Genomic DNA, 25,674 nt, shown 5'->3' with positions numbered 1-25,674 from the left:
ATCTTGGTGTGTGCTAGATTAAGCAAATAGCAACTGACAGAAAATGCTGAGGCACTTACAGTCCTGAGCAGATCAGGCTGTAAGTGCCTCTTAAAAAAAAAACAAACCCAGGCAGTGTTTTTAAAATACCACTTGTCCTGCTTAGAGACTTCACAGGTTTTATGTGTCAGGTAAAGCTTTCATGTCTGTTTTTCTGGAGACTGTATACATTTTTATAATTCAGGAGGACTGCTGCTGGGACTCTTGTGTGTCATACTCTGGTAGTCCTACTTGATGAGTTCCCAGCTCCTGTGTTTTGAGCCCTTTATTCACTTGCTTTCTAGTTCACCCAAAGTAGGAAGATGCTTTTCCTTCTAGTAACAGAAAGTAATTTCCACCTTTCTTACCACCTTCAAGAAAGGGGTAAGAAGATGCAGAGATACTGTTATACCCTCTGTAGCCTTTACCATGCTGGCAAATCCTGATTTTGATCCTTAGCTGCAGTGTTATATCAGGGAACATGGAGTTTCTAGTTAAATATATGAGCAAACATGATAAATATTTAAATCAGCAGTACCATTATTCCTCTGTAGTACAGAGCTTCTGTACATAGGTCACTGCTCTGTGACTCCTGCCTGATGTTAATCCAGCTAAAGAAGTTGCCTTTTTCATCCTCTTTGTCAGCAACATTCCTGTTTCTCCAGTTTTAGGCACTTGGGACCTGTGTCAGCCCACTGAGTGCCCTGAGGAGTGTGCTGGTATCTTGAGGGGCATAGTCAAATGCAGGGAGCTGTACATACATGGCAGTTGTTGTGATCAGCTTGAGAATCTCAGATATGAGAGAAAGAAAAAAAATTTATAATTTTACTTCTTTCTAAATGAGAATTCAGTTTCAATCTGAAAGACTGGCAAAGTAGTTTGTGTCATTTAGCTGTTGAAAGAAAAGGAACATGAGTTCTTACACTGCTGTGTTTGGAGGATCTCCAGCCAGAACAGACCCATATTTTTATCTGGGATGGTGCTGGGACAAATCTGTGAGATCCCAGAGAGCAGCAAGGCTTCAGGATCGGGTAAAGATACAGAAATGCAGAGTCAGTTGCTGTGTGTTTTGTACCTTTGGGCACTTTTGGCTGGTATCCTCCAAGACTCAAACACTACCTCAAAGCCAGCTGACAAATGAAGGTAATGATTTAATTGTCTGGCTCACAATAATCAGCAGACACTTGTATTCTTGCCTTGAGGGCTTTTGTGTAGGAGTGGTGAAAAGGAGAATTGCTTAAAACAGACCTGAAGCTTGTAAGCTGTGGCAAAGTAACAACTGCTCCAAAGCACAGGGAGAGATCTTTCAGTTTTCCTTGCACTCTGGCCCCCTGATGATCCCATCCAAGAAATGCAAGTGGAAATATTTGGCATCAATTAAAGAACTGCTTTCGTCACACAAAATGACATTTTGATCTGTTCTGGTTCATACATTTCAAATTATTTAGAGAGGTGTATTTGTCTTACAAGAAAAATCACAAAGATTTTGGGATACTGTGTCTTGTGTAAACCTTGACCCCAAGGGAAAAATAGCAAAATAAATAATGCTTTTATGGGCATGAGCTGTTGCTGCACTTTGTGTTTAAGAACTTCACTGAACAAACCACTGTAAGCTGTAGGCAGTTCTAGGGAGTAATTTTTATCTTAACATGGCATGAGGCTTTTATTCACAGTTGTGTGTTTTCCAGAAATGGTTGGGATTAAGTCATAATGCTCTTTTAAAAGTTACTGCTCCCAAAAGCACAGCAGCTTTCAGTAACTGCAGTGGCACTGCTGGTTTAAGAAACTGATCTCATGGATTTTTGCATGAGGAAAAAATCTCAGTTCAAAGCTTAATTTTCAAGTTTACTTTTTACAAAGTTGAAAAACGATGGATTTTTTTCAAGCTGTGTAGAAAAACCTCACAAAAATCCATTTTGGTACCCTCCTACTTGATAATGTTAATGTAGCAGAAAGTTCTGTTGAGATCTGTGATGCTAGTTCCTGTCCTGAGAAGTGCATCCATCAATATCCTTCTTTGAGAAGTGCCTTGCACTGGTGAGTGTTTGCTGTCTGGTAGATACTTGTGGTGCACCTGCAGCCCAAGATCTCAGTGCCCACCACTGCTGTTGAAAAGGATTTTTATTGCCATTTAAGTTTTGTTTTAAAATGCAGAATTCTTGTTAGATGTCAGAGTACTGCAATTAAGCCCATCCTGTGCTTTTTTTTTAAAGTACTTGGACATTTTTTAGGTTGCTTAAAGAGGGTGATCTGAAACTCCAGATCTTTGATCCTCCTCAGTGTAGATTGTGAATTCCAGTTGCATGTTTTCATTTGTGGGCTGGATTCTGAGCAGTGCAGAGTCAGACTCAGCCACCCAGCACCTTCTGGAGAGTTGCTCAAATGGAGCTCACTGAAACTAAACTGACTTTCTTGACATTAATTTATTCTGTATGTCGTGATAAATTGAATTTAAATCTTGAAGTCTTGCTGCAAGCTAATGAGAGAAACCTGAAGAGCCACATTTGTGTGGGAATGTTCCAGGGCTTGTCCCACTCTGTTACTCCCTTATCAGCTGAGACACTGGTTTTGCTTGTTTGTGTTCAAGATTCTGGCAGTGTCTACCAGACAACGTTTAGCTTTGTGAAGCTGAATCTCTGCTCTTGAGCTATTTATAATCGTTCCTTACAGATGCTTGTTCTTTCTCTAATGGCTGTTCTTACAGCCTTGTTCTATTCCCCTGCATGCTGCTGTATTCTTAGTCTCTGGGTACCCTAATCAATCCCATTAACTCTCTCCCAGTTACTCTTTTCAGTGTGCTGCCCTCTTATTCTGGAAAGCTCCTAATTAAGCAGGAACATTTGTAAATTGGGAGTAACATTGTAGATAAAAAGCCTGATACAAATATTTTTATAAATGGATTTATTACTAATTCTTTGTGTAACTGATTTGGCTTCAAGGTGTGACACTGACTGTTTGCGTTTTTAAAATCTGTTTACTGTATACATTATATAGATGTTTTTAGTGTTGTTCCATCTCTAACCACTCTACCTCTGCCCTAGGTTACTTGCCCAACAGCATCCATGCAGTGGAAGCAATGCTGGCTGCTGCAAGCATTGGTGCTATCTGGAGTTCCACATCCCCAGACTTTGGCATTAACGTGAGTAGCCCCAGTGCCTGTGCAGAACAGCCCTCGCTGTGTCTCAGCCCAATGCCAGGGTGATAAATTCGGGTGGCAGATGGATTCTGTTCCCTTCAGTCTTGCTGCCACCTCCTGGCACAGCCGAGTACTCCGGAGCTTTTCCAGAGCTGCACAAACCCTCTTGCTTTCAGTTGTCACTACTGATTTTCAGCTTGGTGATTTGAGTGGCTTTAGCTACTCACTGTTGGGGTGTTTTCAGATGGACTCCATGGTCTTGGTGAGCTTTTATTTTATTAAATATGCTGATGAGCAGCAGTGCAACAGAGTTGTAAGGTTTGGCTCTTCCTTCTGAATCCTGCCCTGGGCTGCTTAGCCACACTCCAGTTTCCACACTCCTAAGTAGTCCCATCCTTTGCCTCCTGTGAGGGTGAACTCAGCACCACCTTGGTTGGTCTTTTCCACAAGGCTTTATTTGCCCACAGCGGGGAATTTCATGCTAATATCACTAACCTGATTAACTTCTTTTGTCCTAGAAATAAATGCTGCATGTGAAATCATGACATCCAAACTGATGTGCCCTGGAAGCTTTGGCAATATATTCTGCTTCCTTCAGAAAGTTTTTAGGACACATCAACCACACATAAACCACTTCTAAGAGGGGGCATTGAACCTTTCTTCTATCTAAAAGTTTACACAGGCAAAATGTAGTGTTTGTGCATTGCACAGTGCAGAGAGCAATGTTTTTAGGTGATACCCTCAATTTCAGTGTTTAACCCCCGTGGCTGGGAAAATGTATGGAACAGTCCTTCCTGGATTAGCGCTAGAGGGCAGCAGCATTCCACACTCTTACACTTGAGGGTGTATCACTAGGGAAAAAATGATTAAAAAATCATTACAGCATGTAATGATCAATCTGTTCTACAAATATTTTCTGCTTGCTCAGAAAATGATGTATAGAATGGTATAGAGTGTCTTCTGTGCAATGTGATTCGAACTCTTATCTGGGGGAAGATTGTTCACTTTACTGCATTTCAAAGGACTGGTGTATTTTCTGTCCATGTTGGTGTGCTGTTGTTTTCAGTGCCCAGCTTTTAGTTTTTTCTGATAGCTTTTTAATGAAACTTGGCCTTGGAGCTGCAGTGCCATCAATATCATTTATTTTCCATTGGCAGTGTGTGTTGGCATGAATTCAAATCCTAAAATCCTGAGGGAGATAAGCAGAGACCCTCAGAGACATTGGCTTTCACCCTTAGGAAAAGCTATTCTTCCTTCTGTGAAGTTGCATTAGTCCTGTTAATTGTAAACAAGGATTTTTGTGCTCGGAGAAATAATGTAGCATTTTCAACATTTAAGTCCAATTGTGTATGTGTGTTTTGTGAAGCTCAGAAATGCCACTCCTCAGAACTGCCTACACACTGCAGGCTCTGAATGCCATCCCTCTAAAGTCTTCAAGCGCTGAGGAAGTCTGCTGTCAGAGAAGCACTGAGCTCCCTCCCACGCACAATGCCACTCTTGGCAGCTGCTGCTTCATCTCTCTACTCCGTTATCCATTTCCATAAATTAATGGGAAAGTGGTGCTCTGTGGCCTGTGCATGAGAAATGGTTGGGTGTACAAGTTTATAAAGAAGCTCTCCTCCCAGTGAGGAGCCTTTGGTGAGCTCCAGCACAGTCAGTGCAGCTCCCTTCATGGGGCACTGCACAATTTTTTGGACTGAACTGGAAGCTCATGCAATAGAATGAGCCATATCTGCTACACCTGAGCTTTTTATGGAAGGAATTCCTTGCTGGGCCATCTGGTTGGATTAAAGTTCCAGTGCAGCAATTACATGTTCCATCTGCTTGTATTGCCTTTGTATCGTATCAGGCTGCCCTGTGGGATTTGGTCCTGCCAGTGCTAATGAATCTAACTGGGTGTGTTAGCAGATTTGGTAGGACCCTGAGAATTGGAGCCATCTCTGCTTCTGATTCACACTTCTCTTCAGATTTGACTCTTCTGTTTAGAGTACCCTTAGTGCTCATTGGTCTTAATTTTTAAACATCAGGCAGCATGGAAATGGGATGTGCGTGCTCTGCACTCAGCATGGGGATATGTACACACATATAAATGCACACAGCACGTGTGTGGCTGCTTGGTCTGTTCCTGGAAAGAAGGAGGTATGAGAATATACCCAAGAAGCAGGAAATTTGACTTCATACTCCCTGAGAGAGTAACTGTAATGTATTAGTTAAATCTCCATTTCTGAGTTTGTTAGGTAACACATTAGGGGCTTCTTGAAAACCTCTTCTGTCACCAGAACAGATTCTGGTGATTTTTTTGTTTTAAAGTAATTGATAAATTTGAATGTCAGTGCATTGTCACTGTATTTTCTTATAAGGTGAACAAGGAAAAGGAAACACATCTTTGATAGGAGGGAAAGCTGTTAAGTGACATTCCCAGCACATTTATATTTAGCCATATCCCTGTACCTTACCTGTGGTATTCAGTGAGCTTTCCTGAGGAGACAGCATGGGGAAATCATCAGGACAGGACTCCTGTCCTTTTGCAGCAGATGTTTTTGCAATGCTGAGCAGCCCAGCTTGGAAAGGAGTTTAACAGAGATGAGTTGATTGTGATGTTTTTGCTTTCATCTTCTGATTTGGTAAGAATTTGTTTCTCATTTTGGCTGCAAAGTAGAGGGCAAAATAGAAACCAGAAGAATAAAGAATGCTGGGAAGAATAAGCAGATGACTCAAGTCTGATTTCTGCAACATGATTTAGGAGATTGTTCTTGAACAGCTAACTGGCAATTTTACAGTATTGTGTAATCTTGTGGTTCTTAATGCTTCAAGTAATGGAGCTAGGGAGGTTTAAACCTGTGTGTTGAGAGCTTTTATTGAAAGGATTTGCTTCTTGCTGTTGACTACAAAAAGATCCATTTCTGGTAGGCTGCTGCATGCAGTGTACATGGAAAAAAGTAAATGCCAGAAGGGTTTTAATCTCAAATAGGGTGATAGCTGTGGTAAACTCCTGAACACAGTGTAAGCTGGAGGAGACACCTGAAAATTTAGCATTTGAATGTGTTGTGCTGCAGAGATTGTAAAGGAGCTGTGGTATCTTTTGTTGGTAATCTGTGGGTGTTCAATATCAATTTATTTTGCTAAAAAACAGTGGTGAGGTTTCGTTTGTTGATGGTGGCAGAGCAAAGCTGTAAGGTCCTGTGAGGGGCCACCTCACCACATAAATGCATCTCCCCCAAGACTGGTGTTTGTTCCCCCCAGCAGCCTTGGGGCACGTGGAGCCCCTTCCTGCAGGTGCAGCCAGGAGTCCTGGGCACCTTCACGGAGATCAAGTGCCCAATTCCTGCTCACATCACAGCTGCTTGTCCTCTTTACATGAGTCTAATCTGACTTGCAAGGTGATTTTTTTTTTTAGCTGTTTAGAGAACTCTGTGATCTTGGCTCTTCCATAAAGGATGTTCTGTGATTTGTGGGGGTTTTATCATTGCCTGATATGTTTGGGGGTCACGAAATAGATTGTTACAAACCTGTTGTGCTTCAGAGATCTTGTGTGAGTGAAAGACAAGCAGGCAGTCTTTTAACAACTCTCCTGTTAATTCCTGTCCTTACTCCTTGCTTGAATTGAAACTTGCATTTAGCACCCCCTGAAGTCTCCTCAGTTAATTTCATGTTTTTAACACATTTTTCTCTTTGTCCCTAGGGTGTACTGGACAGATTTTCCCAAATTCAGCCTAAGCTCATCTTCTCTGTTGAAGCTGTTATATACAATGGCAAAGAACACAACCACTTGGAAAAGCTGCTGAGGGTGGTAAAAGGTATTTCACTGCATCCTACCTGGTCTGTAGTTCTGTGAGCACTCAGAGCCTGCGCTGCCACTGCTTGTTGCTGTCCTTCCTTCTCCACAGTGTCACTGTGGCCATTGAGATTTTCAGAAAAGACCATTCAACTTTTACCCAAATCTGTTCTGTAATTTTAAGTCTTCTGTTTGCTTATCTTGAATAGATCATCAGAAATTACCCAACAGTAGAAGCAGGGGAACAGGGGCTGATCATGGTGTTTTTAAGCTCAAGCAAAGTGCTGCTGAAGACAAATGGGGAGGCATTACAGCACTAAAACTTTCAGATTTACACATAAAAGGCTGGCAGCATTGAGGAAATTACATCTTGGGTAACAATTTAGTCCTCTGGGGTTTCAATACTCAGTGCCTCAGAATTATTTCTGTTACTTAGTGCATTAAACTGTATGATTCAATCAGGCAGAAAAGACCTTTGGTTATGTAACTGAAGGTAGGAAATAATTCTTTTCTTCCTTCTTCCAGGGCTTCCAGACCTAAAAAAAGTGGTGGTGATTCCATATGTATCTTCAAGAGAAACCATAGATATTTCTAAGATTCCAAACAGGTAATGGGAGCACTACTGGGTACAGAGGTGATCTTATATGTGAGCTGGGGTAATGCTTTCAGAAAGTTTTGAAATGTTCATTTTTTTTTTCTCCCCTTCTTACGCAGTGTCTTTTTAGAAGACTTCCTTGCCACTGGGAGAGGAGACCAGGCTCCCCAGCTGGAGTTTGAGCAGCTGCCTTTCAGTCACCCTCTCTTTATCATGTATTCCTCAGGCACCACAGGGGCACCAAAATGCATGGTTCACTCAGCAGGGGTATGTCCTCCCTCCTGGAGCTGCACTGTCTATGCTTAACTGCTTGGGTTACATTTTTCCTTTAGCAGTATCACACTGTGATGTATTTTAAGGAGGAATTGATTGCTGACAGTTTTTCAGTAACTTGCAGTGAACCTTCTTAGTTAGTGGCTGTTTGAAAGCAACTGTGGATTGATAAGGATATAAAATACATTAGTTTAGAGGTCAGTGTGGAGACCTTTTGGATTCCAGGTGTTTTCCTGGAAGCAAGTGCCATTCACAAAAGCACCAGTAGAAGTGGCCTGACTGATACTTGAAGAGCAAAAGTCAAAGAACTTGGGTGTTTGCAACTGATTTTTGGACACTGTTAGCTTGAGGCCCATAGGCAGTTTTTGCAGTTTTTATTATCTAGATAATTTTTAACCTTGAACTTTACTTTGTTTATCAGTTCAGAGTATGTCATCCTCATCAGTCCTTGTTTTTTAAGGAAGGATGCTGGAAGTTTGGTGTCTCTGAGTGTAGGTTTTGCTTTGTATTGAACCTTTGGTTTAGGCAGTGACTTGTTGTGACTAAAGGCAGTAGCTGATACTGGTGCCAGAATGCACCTTGCTCACATGCTTTCCATGTGCTATTGATGTTCTAAAGCTCTTAAAGTAGAGGAAGTGACTGCAGCAGTGTTGAAACTTTAATTCTGCTATAATCCTTAATAGAAGGTAGGTTTTTCTTCCATTTAAGGCAGGCAGGATGTGTTGTCTGGAGCATTTGTAGCCAGGTGTATAAATGGAACTGCACAACTTTTAGCCAGAGTCCATCATTTCTGCTGTTTGCTCTGCAAGTCAGGATGAGCATCCTGCAGGGCTGGGTGGCCTGAGGGCAGGATCCCTTGATGCTGTGCCCACAGTGTGTGTGTTCTTGCCTCTCTTTGATGGCAAGGACTGGAGGATTTGCCCACAGACAAATCCCCTGCTGCCTGTAAACACTCTGCTTTATATGCTATCAGTAGGAGATCATACCAGGCAGCATGTGATGTACAAAATGGTCCCTTTGGGACACAAATCCAATGTTTGTGAAGAAGAAAGGAGGTGGATTTTGAAGTTTGACAGCTCTTCTGAAGCTGTGCTGGCTTTAGACTGGTTAAGTACTTGCAGAGGTGGATTAGCAAAAACAGGACAGGTATTTTGTTCAGTGATAGGTGATAAACAGTAGAGATGAAAAATAGCTGTAGATCAGACAATAGGACTTTTCTCTTGCAAAAACTCTCTTTTCCCATGTTACCTGTGTTAGCTTGCCCTGAATCATGACTCTGCTCTCCAGCTGAATCATGCACAGAGCTACCTTAAAGTTTAGGTCCAGACTACTCATCCTTGCTGGGGAGGAGAGCAGGTAATGGATGGATGGATGAATAAGATCTGTTGTTTGTGAGGATTCTGTTCACACTGAGCAGCTCTGTAGTGGTGAAGGGTGATTTCTTTCTGGTGCTAACACCTGTGGACTACAAGCAAATTGCTGCATTAGGAACCTCAGTGTTGGCATCCATTGTAAGTCAGTTTGAGTAGGGCCTACACAAAGTCCATGCAAATAAATTCTTAGATGTCTTTTACACATTTGATTGGGTTTTTCTGTTTGTTCTTGGCTTAATCTTGTTTCCACTGGAATTTATAGGATGATTCACATTGATTTGATTTTAAAAAAAGCAGAATTAGCCTACTGTCTTTGTTTTATTTTCCAGCCTTAGATTAAACCAAGTGTGTCTTTGGTAGTGAAAACAGCAAGAAGAGATGACATTTTGGTGAAGAGATTTCAATTATTGTTTATTTATAGTGTACTTCAATGCTGTTTTGTTACTGTACTGATTTTTAGATGCAAATATGCAGCTTACTTCAAATTCCCAACTTGTTTATCTAATTGTGCAGTATGTTTCTGGTCTGTTTTCTTGCTACACAGGGAAATGACATACATAAATAAAGAAAATTAAGCCAGGTCATGGGAGATGATTTAAAAATGGTGGCTCAGAGGAGTAGGCTTTTTTTTTTGGTCGTGGAACCAGAGCTGTATGGTTTTGGCCACTTGGGTGTGCTACAGAAAGGCATTAGTAATTGTTATTCTTTAGTCCTAAAAGCATTGGTTCTTCTTGCCTCATTCATACCAGCGCCCTTTCCAGTTATTCCATGTTCCCAGCTATCTAAGGAGAGAATTTTGGGGTAAAATCCTCTTCAAAGTTCATGTCTGTCCATCTCAAGGACTTGCAAGGCTTGAGCTCAAACCTGTGCGCTGCTGCGGATTCCTTGTGTAGCTGCAGGCAAATCCCTCTCCCTGAGCACTGGTGGAGAGCACTGCTGCTTTGAGGCCAGCCCTGAAGCTGCTCCTGGCTCTCTCAGCTCTCTAAGTGCTTAGCACTGGTCCCTCCTGGGCTGTGCTGGGGCTCAGGAGCAGCTGTGCCTGCTGGTTTTTACCACTCCAGATGCTCAGCACTCCACCAGCCCTGTGTTGGTCCTGAGGAGGACAAGCAGACCAGGGAGTTTTATCAGCTGCCAGATCTGTTGTGAAATGATAAATGCTTGGGGTTTATTTGGAGGGTTGTAAAAGTCCTATAAATAAACAAGTCCTATAAATGAACTCGAGAGAGCATTTTGGTCTGTGGGTTCTTTAGAACAGCTCTGCCTTTTCCCAGAGTCCCTTTGTTTCCAGCCTGAGATGTACCAGGTTTTGCAGGGAAATTGTTCATAGCCTGTACCTAAAGTCATTGTTAAAACTCCCCTTTTGATTCCAAAACTGTGAAGTAGTAAAAACTAAATGAAGGAAAAAAGAAAACCAATATTTATTTTAATTGAATATTACTTTCGATTTTGCTATTTTGTGTGGCTCTTTCAGAATCTCCTGCAGGGACAATGTGCTTTCCTTTATAAATGCAGTAATTATGCTAACACCTGCAATTCTTTTGGCAACCTTACCAATTCAGTTCGACAGTGTTTGTAAATCCCGATTTTTTGGGTGATTTTCGGCTGTAGAGGATGGTAGCTGTAGCTAGATGGCAGCGTTGTGACAGCTGAAGGTGATCAAACAGCAGTAGGTGAATTCAGACCTGGTTCCTTTGAGCAGTGAAGTGAAAATAAGATTTACTCCTTTATTTTTATTTAATGTTTTCTGCTTTTTCTCCTGAAGCGTGTGCCAGTTTTATGACTCTCCTTTTTCATTTCGAATGTTTATCTGTAATCTGTTTTCTTTCAGTGTAAATCTTGTTTCATGCTTATGAGGCTCTTAATAGTTTCACTATGACTCCTTGCATAAATGCAAAAACCATTTTTTTTAACATTGGCTACATTAATTTGTCACTGCAGTGAAATGACTTAATGAAGTAGTCTGTAAATTTATTTATCCTAGTAAGTTATGCTTTAATGATAATCAGGAAGGTGGTTTAGCAGCACTTCCAACAAAAGGAAGTAATACATTTAAGGGCATTATTAATATTGATGCTCTGAGCAGTGAGACATTTCACATTTCTAGTCACTCCAATGTTTACAGGAGATCTGTATTGTCAGGTCTTTTGTCTCCTAGATGTTAATAGATAAGATAATTTGGATACAGAGTGCTAATGTTTAGCAGCTGCTGCAGTTTATAGCAGCTCTCAGTCCTTCACTCCTCCCATTGCCCAAATACACGGACAATGAAACTATCCAAGGGCTTCTCTTGGAAAATCTGACTGGTGAAAGCCTGCTGTTAAAATGAGGGTCTGCATGGAGTACTCTGCAACTCTGATGGCTGTGTGGAGTTGGAAGGGAAGGAAGTTGTTTATTCCATGGATTAAAAGTGATGTGCAGTGGGAATTGCTGAGGTCTAATGAGAGAGGCTGAAAAGTTATGTGAGAAAATGGAGAATGCAATTGCTGCTGCTGTTAGATAGGCCCTGGGATTTACTTCAGTTGTAGTTAAAGGAAATACTTGCTTTAATCCTGGAGTACGTGCTGCAAGGTATTGACTGTGTTAGTATTTTAAAAGTCTTAATGTGCTGTCAGAGTTTTGCTTTTCATTTATGTGATTCTGTATTTTCCTTTCCCTGTTTTTCCAGGGCACCCTAATACAGCACCTGAAGGAACACATCCTTCATGGCAACATGACCAGCAGTGATGTGATTATGTACTACACAACGGCAAGTGGGGCTTAAGGCATTGTTAAAAACACTGAAATATATTTTCCCTATAAAGATGGGACAGCTTTTCATACAAATCCACAAGTACATTTCTTTGTGTGGTTTTTTTTTACTGCAAGGGTTTGTCCTATCTGAGTTTAAAAAAAATCAGATGAAATAAGAAAATGCAACAGGGACCTTTTCTGATGAAAGGTCAAACCCATGTTAAATGTTTCTGACCTAGCTGGTGAGGAAAATGGATTGATTTTTAGTCTCTTAGGTTTATTGATCAAGCTGCCTCATCAATATCACCTACAAATCAGATTCCACCTTCCTGCAGGGCTAGGTCATACTGAAGATGAGAATTTCAGTCATGTCTCTGTTTTGGTTGTGAGGAAAGAAGCTGCCCAGCTCTAAGCCTCACCTCATCTGTGCGGAGTTCAGTTATGTGGTGGGGGTGTTTTTTTCCAATGCTGGGTTTAAAAAAAATGATTCCTAAGACTTCTGTGACTGTAGCAGTTTGAGAAGGCTGATGTCTTTCCTCATGAGTTCCTTTCTGAACTTTAACATGACTAGTCAGCTTGGAATGTCTCCATGGAGGGATCATGGTAATTGCCTTGTCTCAAAGTTATCCTGTCTCCTGACTCGTGCTTTAAAGCTGTGTGTGCAGGGAGGCATGGAATCCCCATCTTATTAGGTGTTTGTAAGGATCAGTTAGATGAACGTCCATCAGGAACATGCAGCTGATGCAGTCTTGGGACAGGTGGGAGGATGAGCAGAGCTTCAGCCTTATTTGCTGGGGCTTAGATAATACGGTCAGACAAAATCAGTGGTGTGGGTTTAACAGCAGGAGAACTTCAGGCAAGGGAAGTGGTGGCACCTCTTGCATGAGGACAGGGATCATGCTTTGGTCCAGCTTCTGCCAAGATCTGCACCAGTCTCTCCTTGTAAAGTTCCCTGTAGCCCCTGTGCCAGCAGGCAGCACTGCTGGTGCTGTGCTGGAGCTGCCAGGACTGCAGGCAGTGAGCTGACAAACTCATGGAGGCTTCTTCTCTCCTCCAGATTGGCTGGATGATGTGGAATTGGCTGGTGACTGCACTTGCTACAGGAGCTTCAGTGGTCCTGTATGACGGATCTCCTCTAATTCCTTCACCAAATGTGCTCTGGGACCTGACTGACAGACTAGGGTATGTATCCAGGATTAAATAAAGGGTGATGGCATTGGCTCCTGTCACAGTGACCCAAGCAACCTCACTGATGTTGTCCTCTTGGTCAGGAACTCACACACAGCGTGACACAGTTTCTTTTGGCTCAGCCTTGAGTGGAACTGCTCTTAAAAATTTGTACTAAAACATTTTTTGAGAGAGCAGGAGAGACAAAGAGCTGATTGTTTCAAATTTGAGTCAGGTATTAGAATTCCAGGCAAACAAAGACTTTTGGTTCAATAGTTTTCAAGAGCAGCCTTTTCAAAAGGCAGTAATTGGGAGCAACCTGAAGAGCAATTTCTCAGCACACTCAGAACTTAGTAAATAAGAACTCTTTTTTCAAGCAGCTCAATATAAGATTTTAATATAGAACTTTGACTTAGACATAAATTGACTTGAAAGGCTCAGCAGGGTTGCTTATATTTTCATATTTTGCTTTTTAATCTGTAATGCCTAATTCATGCTGATAAGCCATTCAGTAATTGTTTCATACCATTTTTTTGTGCCTGAAAATGTTCACAGCACCCTTTCTTGAAGCCTAGAGAAATGGCAGGTAGCAGAGAAACAGCTGTAAAACCCTGCAGTTGCATTTAGCTTTGTATACTTTGTTAAACTTTGATTTTTTTTTTTTTTGATTTGTTTTGTAATGTTCCTATTTTGCCAGCTGGATGTAAGTAGAAGATTTGAATTTAATACCAGTAAAACAAGTGTCATTTTTAATTGGTAATTAAAATTGTTTGTCGTGGAAAGTGGATGACAAAAGATTCACTTTCTGACTCTGCACAATTAATAATTTAAACTTCACTTGTCTTTTGTGACATGTAATATTTAAAGACTGACATTTTGTCTCTGGCTATTATAACTGAAGCTTAATGCCAAGTCAAAATGCTTCCAGTAAAAAAAAAAAAAAGGGCACAAAAGAAACCCACAAACTTCAGCCGTGCTTCACCCCACAAAGAAACCCTGGTAGAACAACAGGCAAAAAAAAAAGAGAATTGAGGAAAAAACCCAGCTTATTTTTAAGCATTGTTTCCGCATGCCAAAAGCAAGTGAAGATAAATGTGTCTGCATGTCTCACTTTTGTAATCTGGCGCTAAAAGCGGTGGCCATCTGGGTGCTGCTTCATCATGCAGTCTGTTCCCAGCTCACTCATATGTTAAATATGTTAAAAAAAAAAAGAGCTTCAACATGTGAAGACTACCTTATTCTCTGAAGATATACCACACTTCCCTTCAGAGAGCATATTCTCAGGGTATCATCAGGGTATCTCATCCTGCGTGGCAAGAATGACTCAAGTGGACATCCATTAATGATTTGTGCAAGGGAATTGGGGGATGGTGACTAAATGCAGTTATGTAGCATTTGGAAGGAAATAATTGGAGATTTGGCTCTACATGTGCTGTAGAGGAAGTGTCAAAGAGCTTAAAATAGAGAAGCATTTTGTATTCTAATGTAAAATAAGCACTGATTTGAGGCATGGAAGGAAAGTGAGATGTTACACAAGAGTAAAAATAGTTCACATGGTTGAGGTACAGGGTAACTGAGGAGCTGTGGGCTCTTGTGGTGGAAGGTTCCCTGCTCATGGCAGGGGTTGGAACTAGATGATCTTTAAGGTTCCTTCCAGTCCAAACCATTCTGTGCCTCTCTGGTGCACTGGCCATGTGCCTGATAAATTGCTCTATGCACTGATGTTTGTGCAAGGAGCCTGTTCTACCTGAGAGGGGAGTCTTCCACCAGAATGGCAAAGGAAGATATCCCTTCTGGGAGTGCTGAAATATCCCCCTCTCTCTGCCTGGAACAGTGTCCTACCTTCCATCCTGCCTTTGGAGTAAAAGCCAACCTGGCAGGATCTTATTTAAGCTCTGCTGGTGTTGGTATTGCCCATGCTCTGCACTCAGGCTGTGTCCCTTATCCTCATCTATCTCTGGGCATTTTCTTGAGTTTATTGCTGTAATGTAATGTAATGTAAAGTGAATCAGCAGAAGGCAGGTAAGAGGATTTCCTGACTGTCAGCAGCAGCATTAAATTGGCACTTCCATTGATAGATGGAAGAAACACAGCCTTTGTTTCAAGTTTTAATTCTACTATTGTATTCAAGAGCTCTAAATACACCTTACAAGGGCAGGATTGAATTGTTCAGTTGGGCCAAGTTTCCTGTTGATTTAGGCACAGGCAGCTCAAGCTTTCACCAGTGGAAACTGAACAGGTGTGTCCAGAAAATCTCTGGTTGCTGTCCCAGAGTAAAGTAATTTTTGTCAAACTGTGCCCTGAAAATGGCAAAGCTCTTCTGTGTAAGAGGGTACCAAGGCACTCTTGGACAATTATGGCCCATTAATCAAGTAAACATTGTAACATTCTGTGATGTCTTTGGAGCAGCTACAAATTCCTGTAAATGTGAATGTCTTCGTGAGATGGGAAAGCTCTGCTTAATATTTAAAGATAGAGTTAAAAGTTTCAGAGCTGCAGAGATGACATGTGATCAGACTGATTTGGATAGTTCAAAAGGATGTGCCTTGCACTTAGAAAGCTTTAAGAGGCTGCATTGTTTGTCTAATCCACATACAGAGTGTGTAACAGCCTCTGCTTACTGCAGTGGGAATTGCAGGTCTTTAGAATCTTAGCATATTTAAATATGCAAAACATGTAAACTTTTTTTCCCCTCTAGGATCACCATCCTTGGAACGGGTGCAAAGTGGCTGGCTGTGCTAGAACAGAAAAATTTAAAACCATGTAAGCTTCAAAAAGCTGGTGAATCCCTTCTGTCCTCCCTCCTACCTTTCCTCTCCTGGTTCTGGCTCCCTATCTTGTTGCAGTCCTTTATGTAATTATTCTGGATTGTGGTGACAAATAGCTCCAAACACTTGTAAAAACACTGCCTTAACCTGTGTTGATTTTCTCCTTTTTAAGGTGAAACACACAATCTCCAAACACTCCACACTATCCTGTCTACAGGATCACCTCTCAAATCTCAAAGCTATGAGTATGTCTACAAACACATAAAAAGCAGTGTCCTCCTGGGATCCATTTCAGGTGAGGCTTTTATGCTGCAGCATCCCAGTAATTCTCTGCCTGTGCGGTTCCTTCCTGCTTGTCTGTGCTGTGTGTTTGGGAAGCTTAGGGCTTTGGATCATTTGGGATTGGTTATACTTAAACTGGAATGAGCTGTCTTTTTAGTGCTGAGGTTCTTCTGCATAATTCACTGTGCCATAATGAAATTCCAGTGCCATAAAGGCACTCTGAAGTGTTTTTGGTGGATGTTTTGGATTTTAAGTATGATCATTTATTTTGACTGGCTGTCCTTAGGGGTGGCAGGGTGAGATCAAGCAGAGATTATTAACCTACAGAACATACTGTTCTGCAAATAGCTGACTTTAGCAGAAAATACCTCTTGGATAGTTCCCGTTTCAGTTGTTTTGTGCCAAGTAATTGGCACTGCAGACAAGATTTTTTTTGTAGTTTACATAATTAGAGAAATATCAAGCCCCCATGCTGTGCAGTTTGTTGTGAGCAGTGCTAGCTGAGGCAACTTCTGGTCACATAAGGTCCACCACAGCACTCCTCATCTTGCTTTGTAACAAGGACTGACTTTTTCAAAGGGCTTTTTAACTCAGTTTGATTTTTAAAATATAACTATTCTGCTACTGAAGTTATCTCAGACTCTGGGCTCAGTGAGAGTAGTGCTGAATCTAGAACTTGTTACTACAGACATTAATAGACTCAAATGCAGAAGCCTATTCTTGAGAAAAGCTAACATGATTGATTTATGTCTTAATTCTCTTCCATGAAGTCCTAGAAAGACTATAAATATTGCAGTTAAGTAAGCAGTTTGACAGTATCTGTTTTTCTTAAGATAACTGTTCATCCTGAAGGCCTGGCTCCCCTCCTCCCATGCTGATAAAGTATAACAGCTAAGTAAATGTTGAGTGGAATAGCTTGACTGGTTACTTTAAACTAATGAAAACAAACAAGAGAACATTTCTAAGTAATTCTGTAAATATCTGAAGTCTGTAAAGTAGGGCCTGCTTATTTTCTCTCTCCTATAAATGGAAATTTCCTTAAATGAGATTAAAGAGACTGTTGAAAGGAGAAAAGTTACGCCTTAAGGGATAGTTCTGCATGAAAGGCATACACGTATGACAAGATACACAAAGTAAGGAAGAAAACCTTTTAATAAAAGTCACAGCATCTTAGATAATGCTGTTTGTTCTATGCTGCTTAGTGTGGATCAGAAGCCTTTGGGCAAAGGTTGGCAGTTGACTGTTTCAGAGTTCCTATGTAGTTGTCATGTTTGCTTTTTCCAAGAAATACTGTGTATTCTAAATGGATTTCTTTTATTGTAGGTGGAACAGATATAATTTCATGTTTCATGGGTCACAATGTTACAGTTCCAGTTTACAAAGGAGAAATTCAGGCCAGGAATCTTGGAATGGCTGTAGAAGCTTGGAATGATGAAGGTAGCTATGATCCAAAATACTGTGCACACTTAAGATCATCTAGCTACTGTATTTTCTAACTTCAACAACAAGTAATAAGTGTAGATGCTCTTTGCTTTGTTATTCTGTTATTTACAGAAAGGAAATGTGGAAAATACCTCTTTTTTTTTTTTTTTTTTTTTTGTCAACAGGAAAACCAGTTTGGGGTGAAAGTGGAGAGCTGGTTTGTACCAAGCCTATTCCCTGTCAGCCCACACACTTCTGGAACGATGAGAATGGAAGCAAATACAGAAAGGCTTATTTTTCAAAATTCCCAGGTATGTAATGAAGGGCTTTGGATGATGCAGGTTGGAAGGGAAGGCACAGGCTTATTTGCTGCTACCCAATGACAGCCACAGGTGCAGCTTTGAGTCCCTATTTCCAGGGTGAGAACTCCATGGTGTTTCATAATATCTCCCTCTGTTTTCTTGTGCTTTGTTTGGACAGGGATCCAAATAAAACCAGTAAGGATCTCTGCAAAGCTCTAATCTCGTTTTGCTGCTGCTCTCACGAGGCAGATCTGCCTGTCAGAGTCTGCAGTGCAGGCGCAGTGCTTGGCACGGGTGTGAAATGGAAGTGCTGAATAGGTCAGGTAGCAATCAGCTATTAATGAGTGCTGCTGCACCTCTGCCAGGCTGCTCCTGCCTGGCTACAGGAGTGAATCCCAAGGGGAAAGTGCTGAGCTGCTACCTCATTAGCATGAGGATTAAATATATATTAAGTATATGCTGCCTCAGACATGCATATTGTGCATCCTTAGCCTTCTACAGAATAAAGGAGCAGGCACCTGTGGGCCAGAGGCTTTTGGTAACTGTGGAGGACTCTGCTCATCCAGGGCTTTTCCTTATGTGGCACAACAATGCCAAAATCCCTGGTGCCTCTAGGGCAGGGATGTTAAGGAGCAGGATCTCCAGCTGCTGTTTTTCAGATGTGGAAACTTTTTTTTTTTTAATAAATAGCAGCAATACAGAGTCAACTCACAAGAAAAATCAGGATGTGCAGCAGGAGATAATCACACAGGAAAACTGAGGAATGTCAAAGTTGCAGTCTGCATGTAAGCCTGACAGCAGTAAATAGAGAAAAAAATAATCCGTGTGACAGTTTTAAGACTGAAATCACTGAGGTTCTGTCTGGATCCCTTTTCTGTCTTTCCTTGTAAATGGGCTTGAGATTGTAACAGTTAAGTTAAAAAGTGGTCTTATGTGCAAATAATTGAGGTTGGTATTTTTCCTCAGAAAAACTTGAATAGAATTGGGTTGTACTTCTGCTTTTGGCAGCCTGCTGTGGCAGTATCAATCTTAAATAATAATGAAAAGTCAAACCTGATTTTGCATTAACACAAATCAAGAACGGTATGCACAGAAACTCCCTAGGGAGTTGTTGATACATATTACACAAGCTCAGGAAGCTTCTTTTACAGAATTGTGCATAATAAAAAAAATGGATCAAGAAAGACAATGAATCAAGGTGGGAATGTTGTTACTTTTGTGGAAGATGCTTTCAGTAATTCAAAATGTGGTGTTCAGAGCAGCTATTCACTCGGTTCGTAGGGAATGCTGTGTAGTCATGCAAACAAGCAATCAGAAGATAACCTGGGGTTTGAGCCTAATTTCTGAGCTGCCCCTGGTGTGCTGGTTCTTTATAGTAAATGTAGTGTGGGTTGTTTGGGGAGTTCAGTACTGTCACCCTGGCTGTGGGCAGTTCTCAGTGGGTATCTGTTGTATTTCTGTGTATTTCACTCAGTTAATGCCAGTTCAGTTACACAGTGTCTGCTGTGACTGGGTGAAGAAGAAATCAGCTGCTTAACCTTTGCCATTTCCCACCAGGTGTTTGGGCTCATGGTGATTACTGCAAAATTAATCCCAAGACTGGAGGAATTGTCATGCTGGGTCGCAGGTACAGTGTTCTGGTGGAAGTGTTTGGAGTAAAGAGGTGCTAAAACTTGCAGTCTTCACCTAGGAGTAAATGTACACCATTCTGTCACCCTTGTTAGCTTTGTATTTTTATTAAATCCCATATTGTGCATTTCAACCCTTAATTAATCAGAGCGGCTGGATTTGAGGGAAGGGAGCTCATTTTGAGGTTCTACCCCAGTTCTGTATTTACGAGCACAAGGCAGTACTGGGCTGGGTTTTGTGTTCCATGGTTCATAATGGTCACAGGAGTTCAGATTGAGAGTGCAGCACATTCAAGGTGGTGAATTGGGGAACTTGTTTTGTGGTCTTGGCTTTGCCATCATCTTGTTTTACAGCAAAACTTCATTTCAGACAGTATTTAGTTGTGCCTCTGTCAGTGATCAGACATTCAAGATCACAATTGGGGCTGAGTTTACTGCTTGCATTTCAAAGTTGTTGTTTGCACCAAAGTTGAGTGAATTAATGTTGCTCTTCTCTGTAAAGATTCATTCTAATGAGTAACATGCCTTTTTGACTCAAAATTCTCTTACAATTCTGTTTCTAATGTGGTTTTGCTTTCACTAGAGAGACTTGGTTAATTGCATCAATTTTTCCTCTTCATCAAGCTGTAATCACACTTTAATGTTTCTTTGTTTGTCTGTGATTTTTCAGTGATGGTACATTAAATCCAAATGGAGTAAGATTTGGAAGTTCTGAAATCTATAACATAGGTATGAAATCAACTTTCCACCTCTTCCAGCTACGACATTGTTGCCTTAAATCCAGAATTTAACCATTATAAAGGGGATGGAAGGATTAAGTAAGAACAAACTTGCTGTTTGTCAAATGAGACAGTGCAGAGTATATTAGTATCAGTAAAATTTCATTTTCTACACTTGAAACTGCTTGCTTTCCTGAAGTATCTGTAGGGTGGGAGATGACTCATTGGGATATACAAAAGCAACATTGTATGGAGCAGGTTTTTTCTTTCTTCCCTAACCTGTCAGGCTTTTCTTTTTCCCCTAAAGGCAAGCCCCTGACACTGTTTTTGCTGTACCTTTCCTGATAATTAGGAGTAGTTCTTGGGCTTGTGCTTTGTATTTCAAAGACTGTGTGGTGACAGGTGGGGAAACTGTCCCTGCAAAGGTGCTAATCTGAGATTTGAGGGCCTGTTGCCTTCTTGTTCTTGTGACACCAGGCACTTTCAGTGTCCTGTCTGCTGCAGTGGGGCCTGTGAGGAAAGCCAGAGAAAGTGGTTTAGTGCAAAACCTTGTTACCGATTTCAAAAGTAATAGCAAAACTTTGTTATGAACCTAAATGGTCCTTAAACCTGGATTTTCACATAAGAGTTAAAATTTCTGAGCCAACAGAGGTGAAGCTCAGTGCAGGATACCCCGGGCAGGGTCTGTGGTGACTTTTGTTCGGTCCAACCACAAAAACCGTGCGTCCAGAACCATCCACCAACCCAAGTGCTAACGAGGACTCCATTTCCAGTGGAAGCCTTTGAGGAGGTGTCCGACAGCCTCTGCGTCCCTCAGTACAACAAGGACGGCGAGGAGAGGGTGATCCTGTTCCTGAAGATGGCCTCCAGCCACGCCTTCAGCCGCAGCCTGGTGAAGCGCATCCAGGACGCCATCCGCGCCGCGCTCTCCGCCAGGCACGTCCCCAGCCTCATCCTGGAAACCAAAGGCATCCCGGTATGGCAGGAGAACGGCTGCCTACTGTTTTCTTTGTCACCTTGAATAGTAATTAAGGAGCAGTTGTCACTGCTCTTCAAACCCACATACATGGAAATTTTAGCATCTCAAAAGTGTATTCGGGCTTTATAAATAGTTTGTCTATGTTGCCTAGCAACATCTTTTCATCTCCTCTTCAGCTAAGTGTGTTTTTTGTTTTTTAAATGGGTTGCATTTTCTCAGTAATATGTACTTAAACCCCTTTAAAAGAAGATATTAAAAAGGTAATTCAACTTTAGCTTTTCTGGCTATCCGTAAGCATATTTTGGTTTTATTTTCCTGTTACGAGTGACTTTCTTAGGAAAGCTGAGAGCACTCAGGAAATTCAGAAAATCACTTTGTAAACCAATTCACTTTTACATCTGTTTAGCCACTTAAATGTAGCTCTACTGCCTTAACTGTAACAGTAATTAAAATGAAATTGTCGTGCTTATTCAGGGGGAGAAATCTGTGTAGCTAAAGGTTCTGCATGCTCAGTCTTTTGGAGCTGTGTTCTGCTAGAGCTCTTTGTATGAACTCTTCAGGTGGAGTGTCTGGTTTTATAGGCCTCTCTGATGTTACAGCCTCCTCAATGACTCTGAGCAGCAGAATGGAGATGCAGAGTGTGGTTTTCCCAAGTCTTATTTGCACAAAGACTTGAGTGTGTCAAGAGAAAACACTTGGGACTTCAGAGCCATCATTACTGCCAGTGTAGGCTTCCATGTGGAAGTGCTGTAGGATTCAGGACTACTCTCTGTGGTCCACAGAGGGACCTGGTCCTGACCTGATGAGTTTTTTTGTTTCATGATGCTGTTGGCAGATAGTTCCTGGCTCAAAATGTCTTCCTTGCATGAGTGTAGAATCCCCTAAGTTCCCATTTTCTGGGCTCTAACTCAGCTCGTGCATGGAGTGTTGAACTTGTGAACTGTGTGTGTCACCTGAATGTACAGCAGGGAGGTGTTAGGGATGGGCTGCTCCTCAGGAGAGCCTGCTTAGATCATTAATTAGGTCACACATTGACTGAATTGAGTGAGTTTTAATTACCTTTCAGATAAATGTGCCAGTGGTGAAGTGATTGAAGCCTGTCTCCCATCTTTCTTTAAAAGTTTTGATTGGAAGGGAAACTGCCTATTTTCTGCTACTTTCAGAAATGTTTGAATCCTCATCTGAAAATACAATCTGATCCTGACACTGTATTCTGGTAGAAACAGTACAGCTGTGCTGAGGTGATTAACACAAAGCATGGTTTTAATAGGACATTCAGGTGTTAAAAAAACATAGTATGGATCTGTCTAGCTCTGTCCTGACCACATAAACACTCTGGCAATCATCCACAGGATTTAGTGATTAAAGTAAACTAATTTACTTTGAACAGCCTGATCTTTTTTTAAAGGAGGGAGTTCCCTTGCAGGCCACTGAACTATTCTGGTTTCTGGGCTCTTGTGAAAATTAGGTTGCTACTCATTGAGAAGAGATAGAAGTGATTGATTAAGGTGGCTCAGGAGGGGAGGGTTACACATGACTTCAGCAGATCTAATAAAGAAAAGTTTGATTTGTTTTTTTTATATCAAGATTGCAAGAGTGTGGTGGGGGTTGTTCTCACCTGGCTCTGAATGGTCTCCAGTGATAAATGGTGCTGCCTGGAGCTCAGGAGTTTCAGTGGCTTTGGAGGCCAGGACCAGCCTGGGTTCCTCCATGAGCAGATTGAGCAGTGAAGCAGGTGGGGTCCTGTTCCAGAGCAGGCAGGCAGCACTGAGGAGGGATTTGTGTGTCAGCTCCTCAAAGGTGCCATCCCCAAAATGTCTCAGTGGTACCAGAACGAGGAAGGGGCTCATAAAGCCTTGGTGCCTCCCAAAGCAGAGATCACCCAAATGGGCCTTGGCTGTTCCTGGTCACACTGGAGTAGATCTCCTTACCGTGTCAGAAGTTTTTGCTCTGATCTCAAGAGAAGAATTGGGGGTTTTTTTCTGCAGTGTCCTTACTTTGAGTCACCCAATGTAATAGAATTTGTGTGATTCATAAGCGGAGGTGAAGCCTCTGTTGGTTACAGTTTATTTTATTTGTTATGGTTTGTTTTGAAACATTTAACTGTAGAGGATGGCTTAAGCCCAGAGTTTCACTTCACCCTTTTGGAAGAACTGTCCATTTCAAATAAGAAAATCATGATTTTCTTCCAAAGCCCAGTGCGCTTGGGCTTTGTTTTTTGAGCCCACCCTTAAAAATTAAAAATGGTTTGAAAATTGAATGTCAGAACATAAAACCAACATTTTTAGTGTTTATACCATAATTCTGATCTGGTTTTGTTGTTTTATATTGGAGCTTGATCGTGTTCTCACAGAATTGCCAGTAGGAGTAATAAACTGACACAAACTCTTTGAATTCTACCTACTCTTCAAGTGATTTTCAGAAGAAAGTGCTTCAAGTGTAACAAAAGGCATTCTGCTAAATTTTGATAGAGTTCTGGAATTGATGGGGGGGTTTCATGAATATTTGCATAAAGCTACTACATGAAAAAAAATGTAATCTTATCTTTGCTGGTTTTGTTTTTCAGTATACGGTAAATGGGAAGAAAGTGGAAGTAGCTGTGAAGCAAATAATTGCAGGGAAAGAAGTTGAGCAGCGGGGAGCTTTCTCAAACCCAGAGGCTTTGGACCTGTACCAAAATATTCCTGAGCTTCAAGACTATTAAAGTCACTTGTTTGGGGGTTTTATTTTTTGTGACTGTCTTTGTTCTGTATTTGTTTTGTATATAACAATACTGTATGTAAAGAAAAAGCTCTATTTAATACCAGTGGTTCTTTTAAAAGGAAAAAAAAAATACTTCATGAAGTGCATTATGAAAGGCTTGGGTAAAGCTTAGCTCCCTTTTATTGGTTAAATATGCCATATATTTTGGAGGTTTTTTCCAGCCTGGAGGGAGAAACCTGCTTGTTTTGATTTTTATTTATATGAGTGCATCTTTTCTGGTTAGATTTACATCAGCAGCCCATCAAATGGGAGCACCAATAGTTGCAGTTGCAGATAGAATATTTCTTTCATAAAATGTTTTTTTTTTTTTTAAACTGGATTTTTAGCAACATTTTGCAATCCATGTGTTTGTTCCCTGTAAGGAATCCATGGCAGTTTTAACCCCTTGACCCTGAAACATGCAAGTGTTCTCTGTGTAGTGTGCATTAAGATGTTTTTATAAAGCCAAACCATAATGCACTAAACCCATTTGACCTGACTCTGAATAATTTCAGTCTTGAAATCTCTCATGGTACCTTTGAGGGTAATTGCTGCTTCATTTTGTGCCGTAGCCTTCTCATTGTTTTAAGCTGTTGGCTGAGAGGCTTCTGGGGGCTCTGAAGGTGAAGGGAGCATTTGCCCCCTCCTTATTCCTGGGGTAACTCCAGGTTATTTCCATGGAATTTACTGTCGTTGCTCTGGATTAACATAATTACAGTTGAGGAAGATGTTTAGCAAAATGTTCCTTGGTTGAAGTCCTTTATTGGCTCTAAGGTTAGCTGAGGAATTCCAGTGTGTTTTCTTTATTAAAAGCTGATGGGTTTTGTAACCTTTTTTTACTAAATGTCATGTTGAGAGTGAGAGACCCCTTTTCTAGGTCTGTAACCCTCCGGTTTATAAAGGGAAAAATACTGTAATTTAAAAACTGAGCTTGCTAAAACAGTGAAATGGAAGCACTAAAGTGTTTTGTTTTTCATAAAATACAGTTGCAGTAGCTGTACCAATCCTCTGGCATTCAGTGTCTCCTGCACTATTTGAATTTTGTGGGTGAAATATTATTGTACTTAAATTGTGTTGAATGCATTCAGCGTTGATAAAGAGTTAATTAAAAAAATCAATTCTTTATATATATAATTATATATTACATCTCTCAGCTGTTACTGTCTTTATTTTCCTTTTAACTGGGTGTCATGAAATAATTTTTAGATTAGTTTGTTACTGATTTAATGGGTTTAATCCAAGTGCAGCTGAGTACAAAACTTTCTGTGCTGGTACTTTCTCTACTGTAGTGAGTCAGGCCATGCTGCTGTGATAAGATAAATACCAAACACCCATTAGAAAAGTATAAAAAGGAGCTACCAAGCTGCCAATAACCTATGATTAAAAGTACTTTTAAATTCCTTCCCCTCCTGGCTTGCTATATATAAATTTTACATTAACTGTGACTTTATATTCATTAAAACTTCATTATATTGTTCTTTAATTCATGCAAAATGTCTGAGGTTTACAAAGCCCCCAGATTAAATAGTAATTTTGGGTTATTTCATTAATTAAAGATAGTTTAGAAGCACAGATACATTAAGAACATACACACTGCCTCGAGGCTGCTTTTTTGATCCTTTATTGTGCTGCAAACACTGGAGAAAGTTTCATTAATGGATATAATTTGATCTCTTGTAATTGTCAGATGTTGCAAAGCTTTTCCCAGACATTAGTTACAAACAAAAAGAGCAATACAGAAGGAAATCTATAGAAGTGACTTTTT

The 25,674-nt window shown here is 40.9% G+C and overlaps 1 protein-coding gene across 1 annotated transcript in view; it reads left to right on the top strand.

Annotated features, from left to right (window-relative positions):
* Window positions 1-25,062, top strand: part of AACS (acetoacetyl-CoA synthetase) — a 44,134-nt gene extending 19,072 nt beyond the window's left edge. Inside the window, exons 6-19 of the mRNA XM_017734699.1 lie at window positions 3,060-3,157; window positions 6,837-6,951; window positions 7,455-7,536; window positions 7,644-7,791; window positions 11,836-11,916; window positions 12,958-13,082; window positions 15,766-15,830; window positions 16,008-16,130; window positions 17,441-17,554; window positions 17,725-17,850; window positions 19,399-19,468; window positions 20,140-20,198; window positions 20,962-21,164; window positions 23,734-25,062. Coding sequence (XP_017590188.1) covers window positions 3,060-3,157; window positions 6,837-6,951; window positions 7,455-7,536; window positions 7,644-7,791; window positions 11,836-11,916; window positions 12,958-13,082; window positions 15,766-15,830; window positions 16,008-16,130; window positions 17,441-17,554; window positions 17,725-17,850; window positions 19,399-19,468; window positions 20,140-20,198; window positions 20,962-21,164; window positions 23,734-23,871 — 1,547 coding nt within the window. The 3' untranslated portion in view covers window positions 23,872-25,062. The remainder of the gene's footprint in view (window positions 1-3,059; window positions 3,158-6,836; window positions 6,952-7,454; window positions 7,537-7,643; window positions 7,792-11,835; window positions 11,917-12,957; window positions 13,083-15,765; window positions 15,831-16,007; window positions 16,131-17,440; window positions 17,555-17,724; window positions 17,851-19,398; window positions 19,469-20,139; window positions 20,199-20,961; window positions 21,165-23,733) is intronic.
* Window positions 25,063-25,674: the final 612 nt, after the last annotated feature.

This window comes from Corvus brachyrhynchos, unplaced genomic scaffold, assembly GCF_000691975.1.
Source record: "Corvus brachyrhynchos isolate BGI_N302 unplaced genomic scaffold, ASM69197v1 scaffold114, whole genome shotgun sequence".
NCBI lineage: Eukaryota > Metazoa > Chordata > Aves > Passeriformes > Corvidae > Corvus > Corvus brachyrhynchos.
Note: the sequence above shows the minus strand (reverse complement) of the source record. Positions and strands in the feature narration are given on the sequence as shown.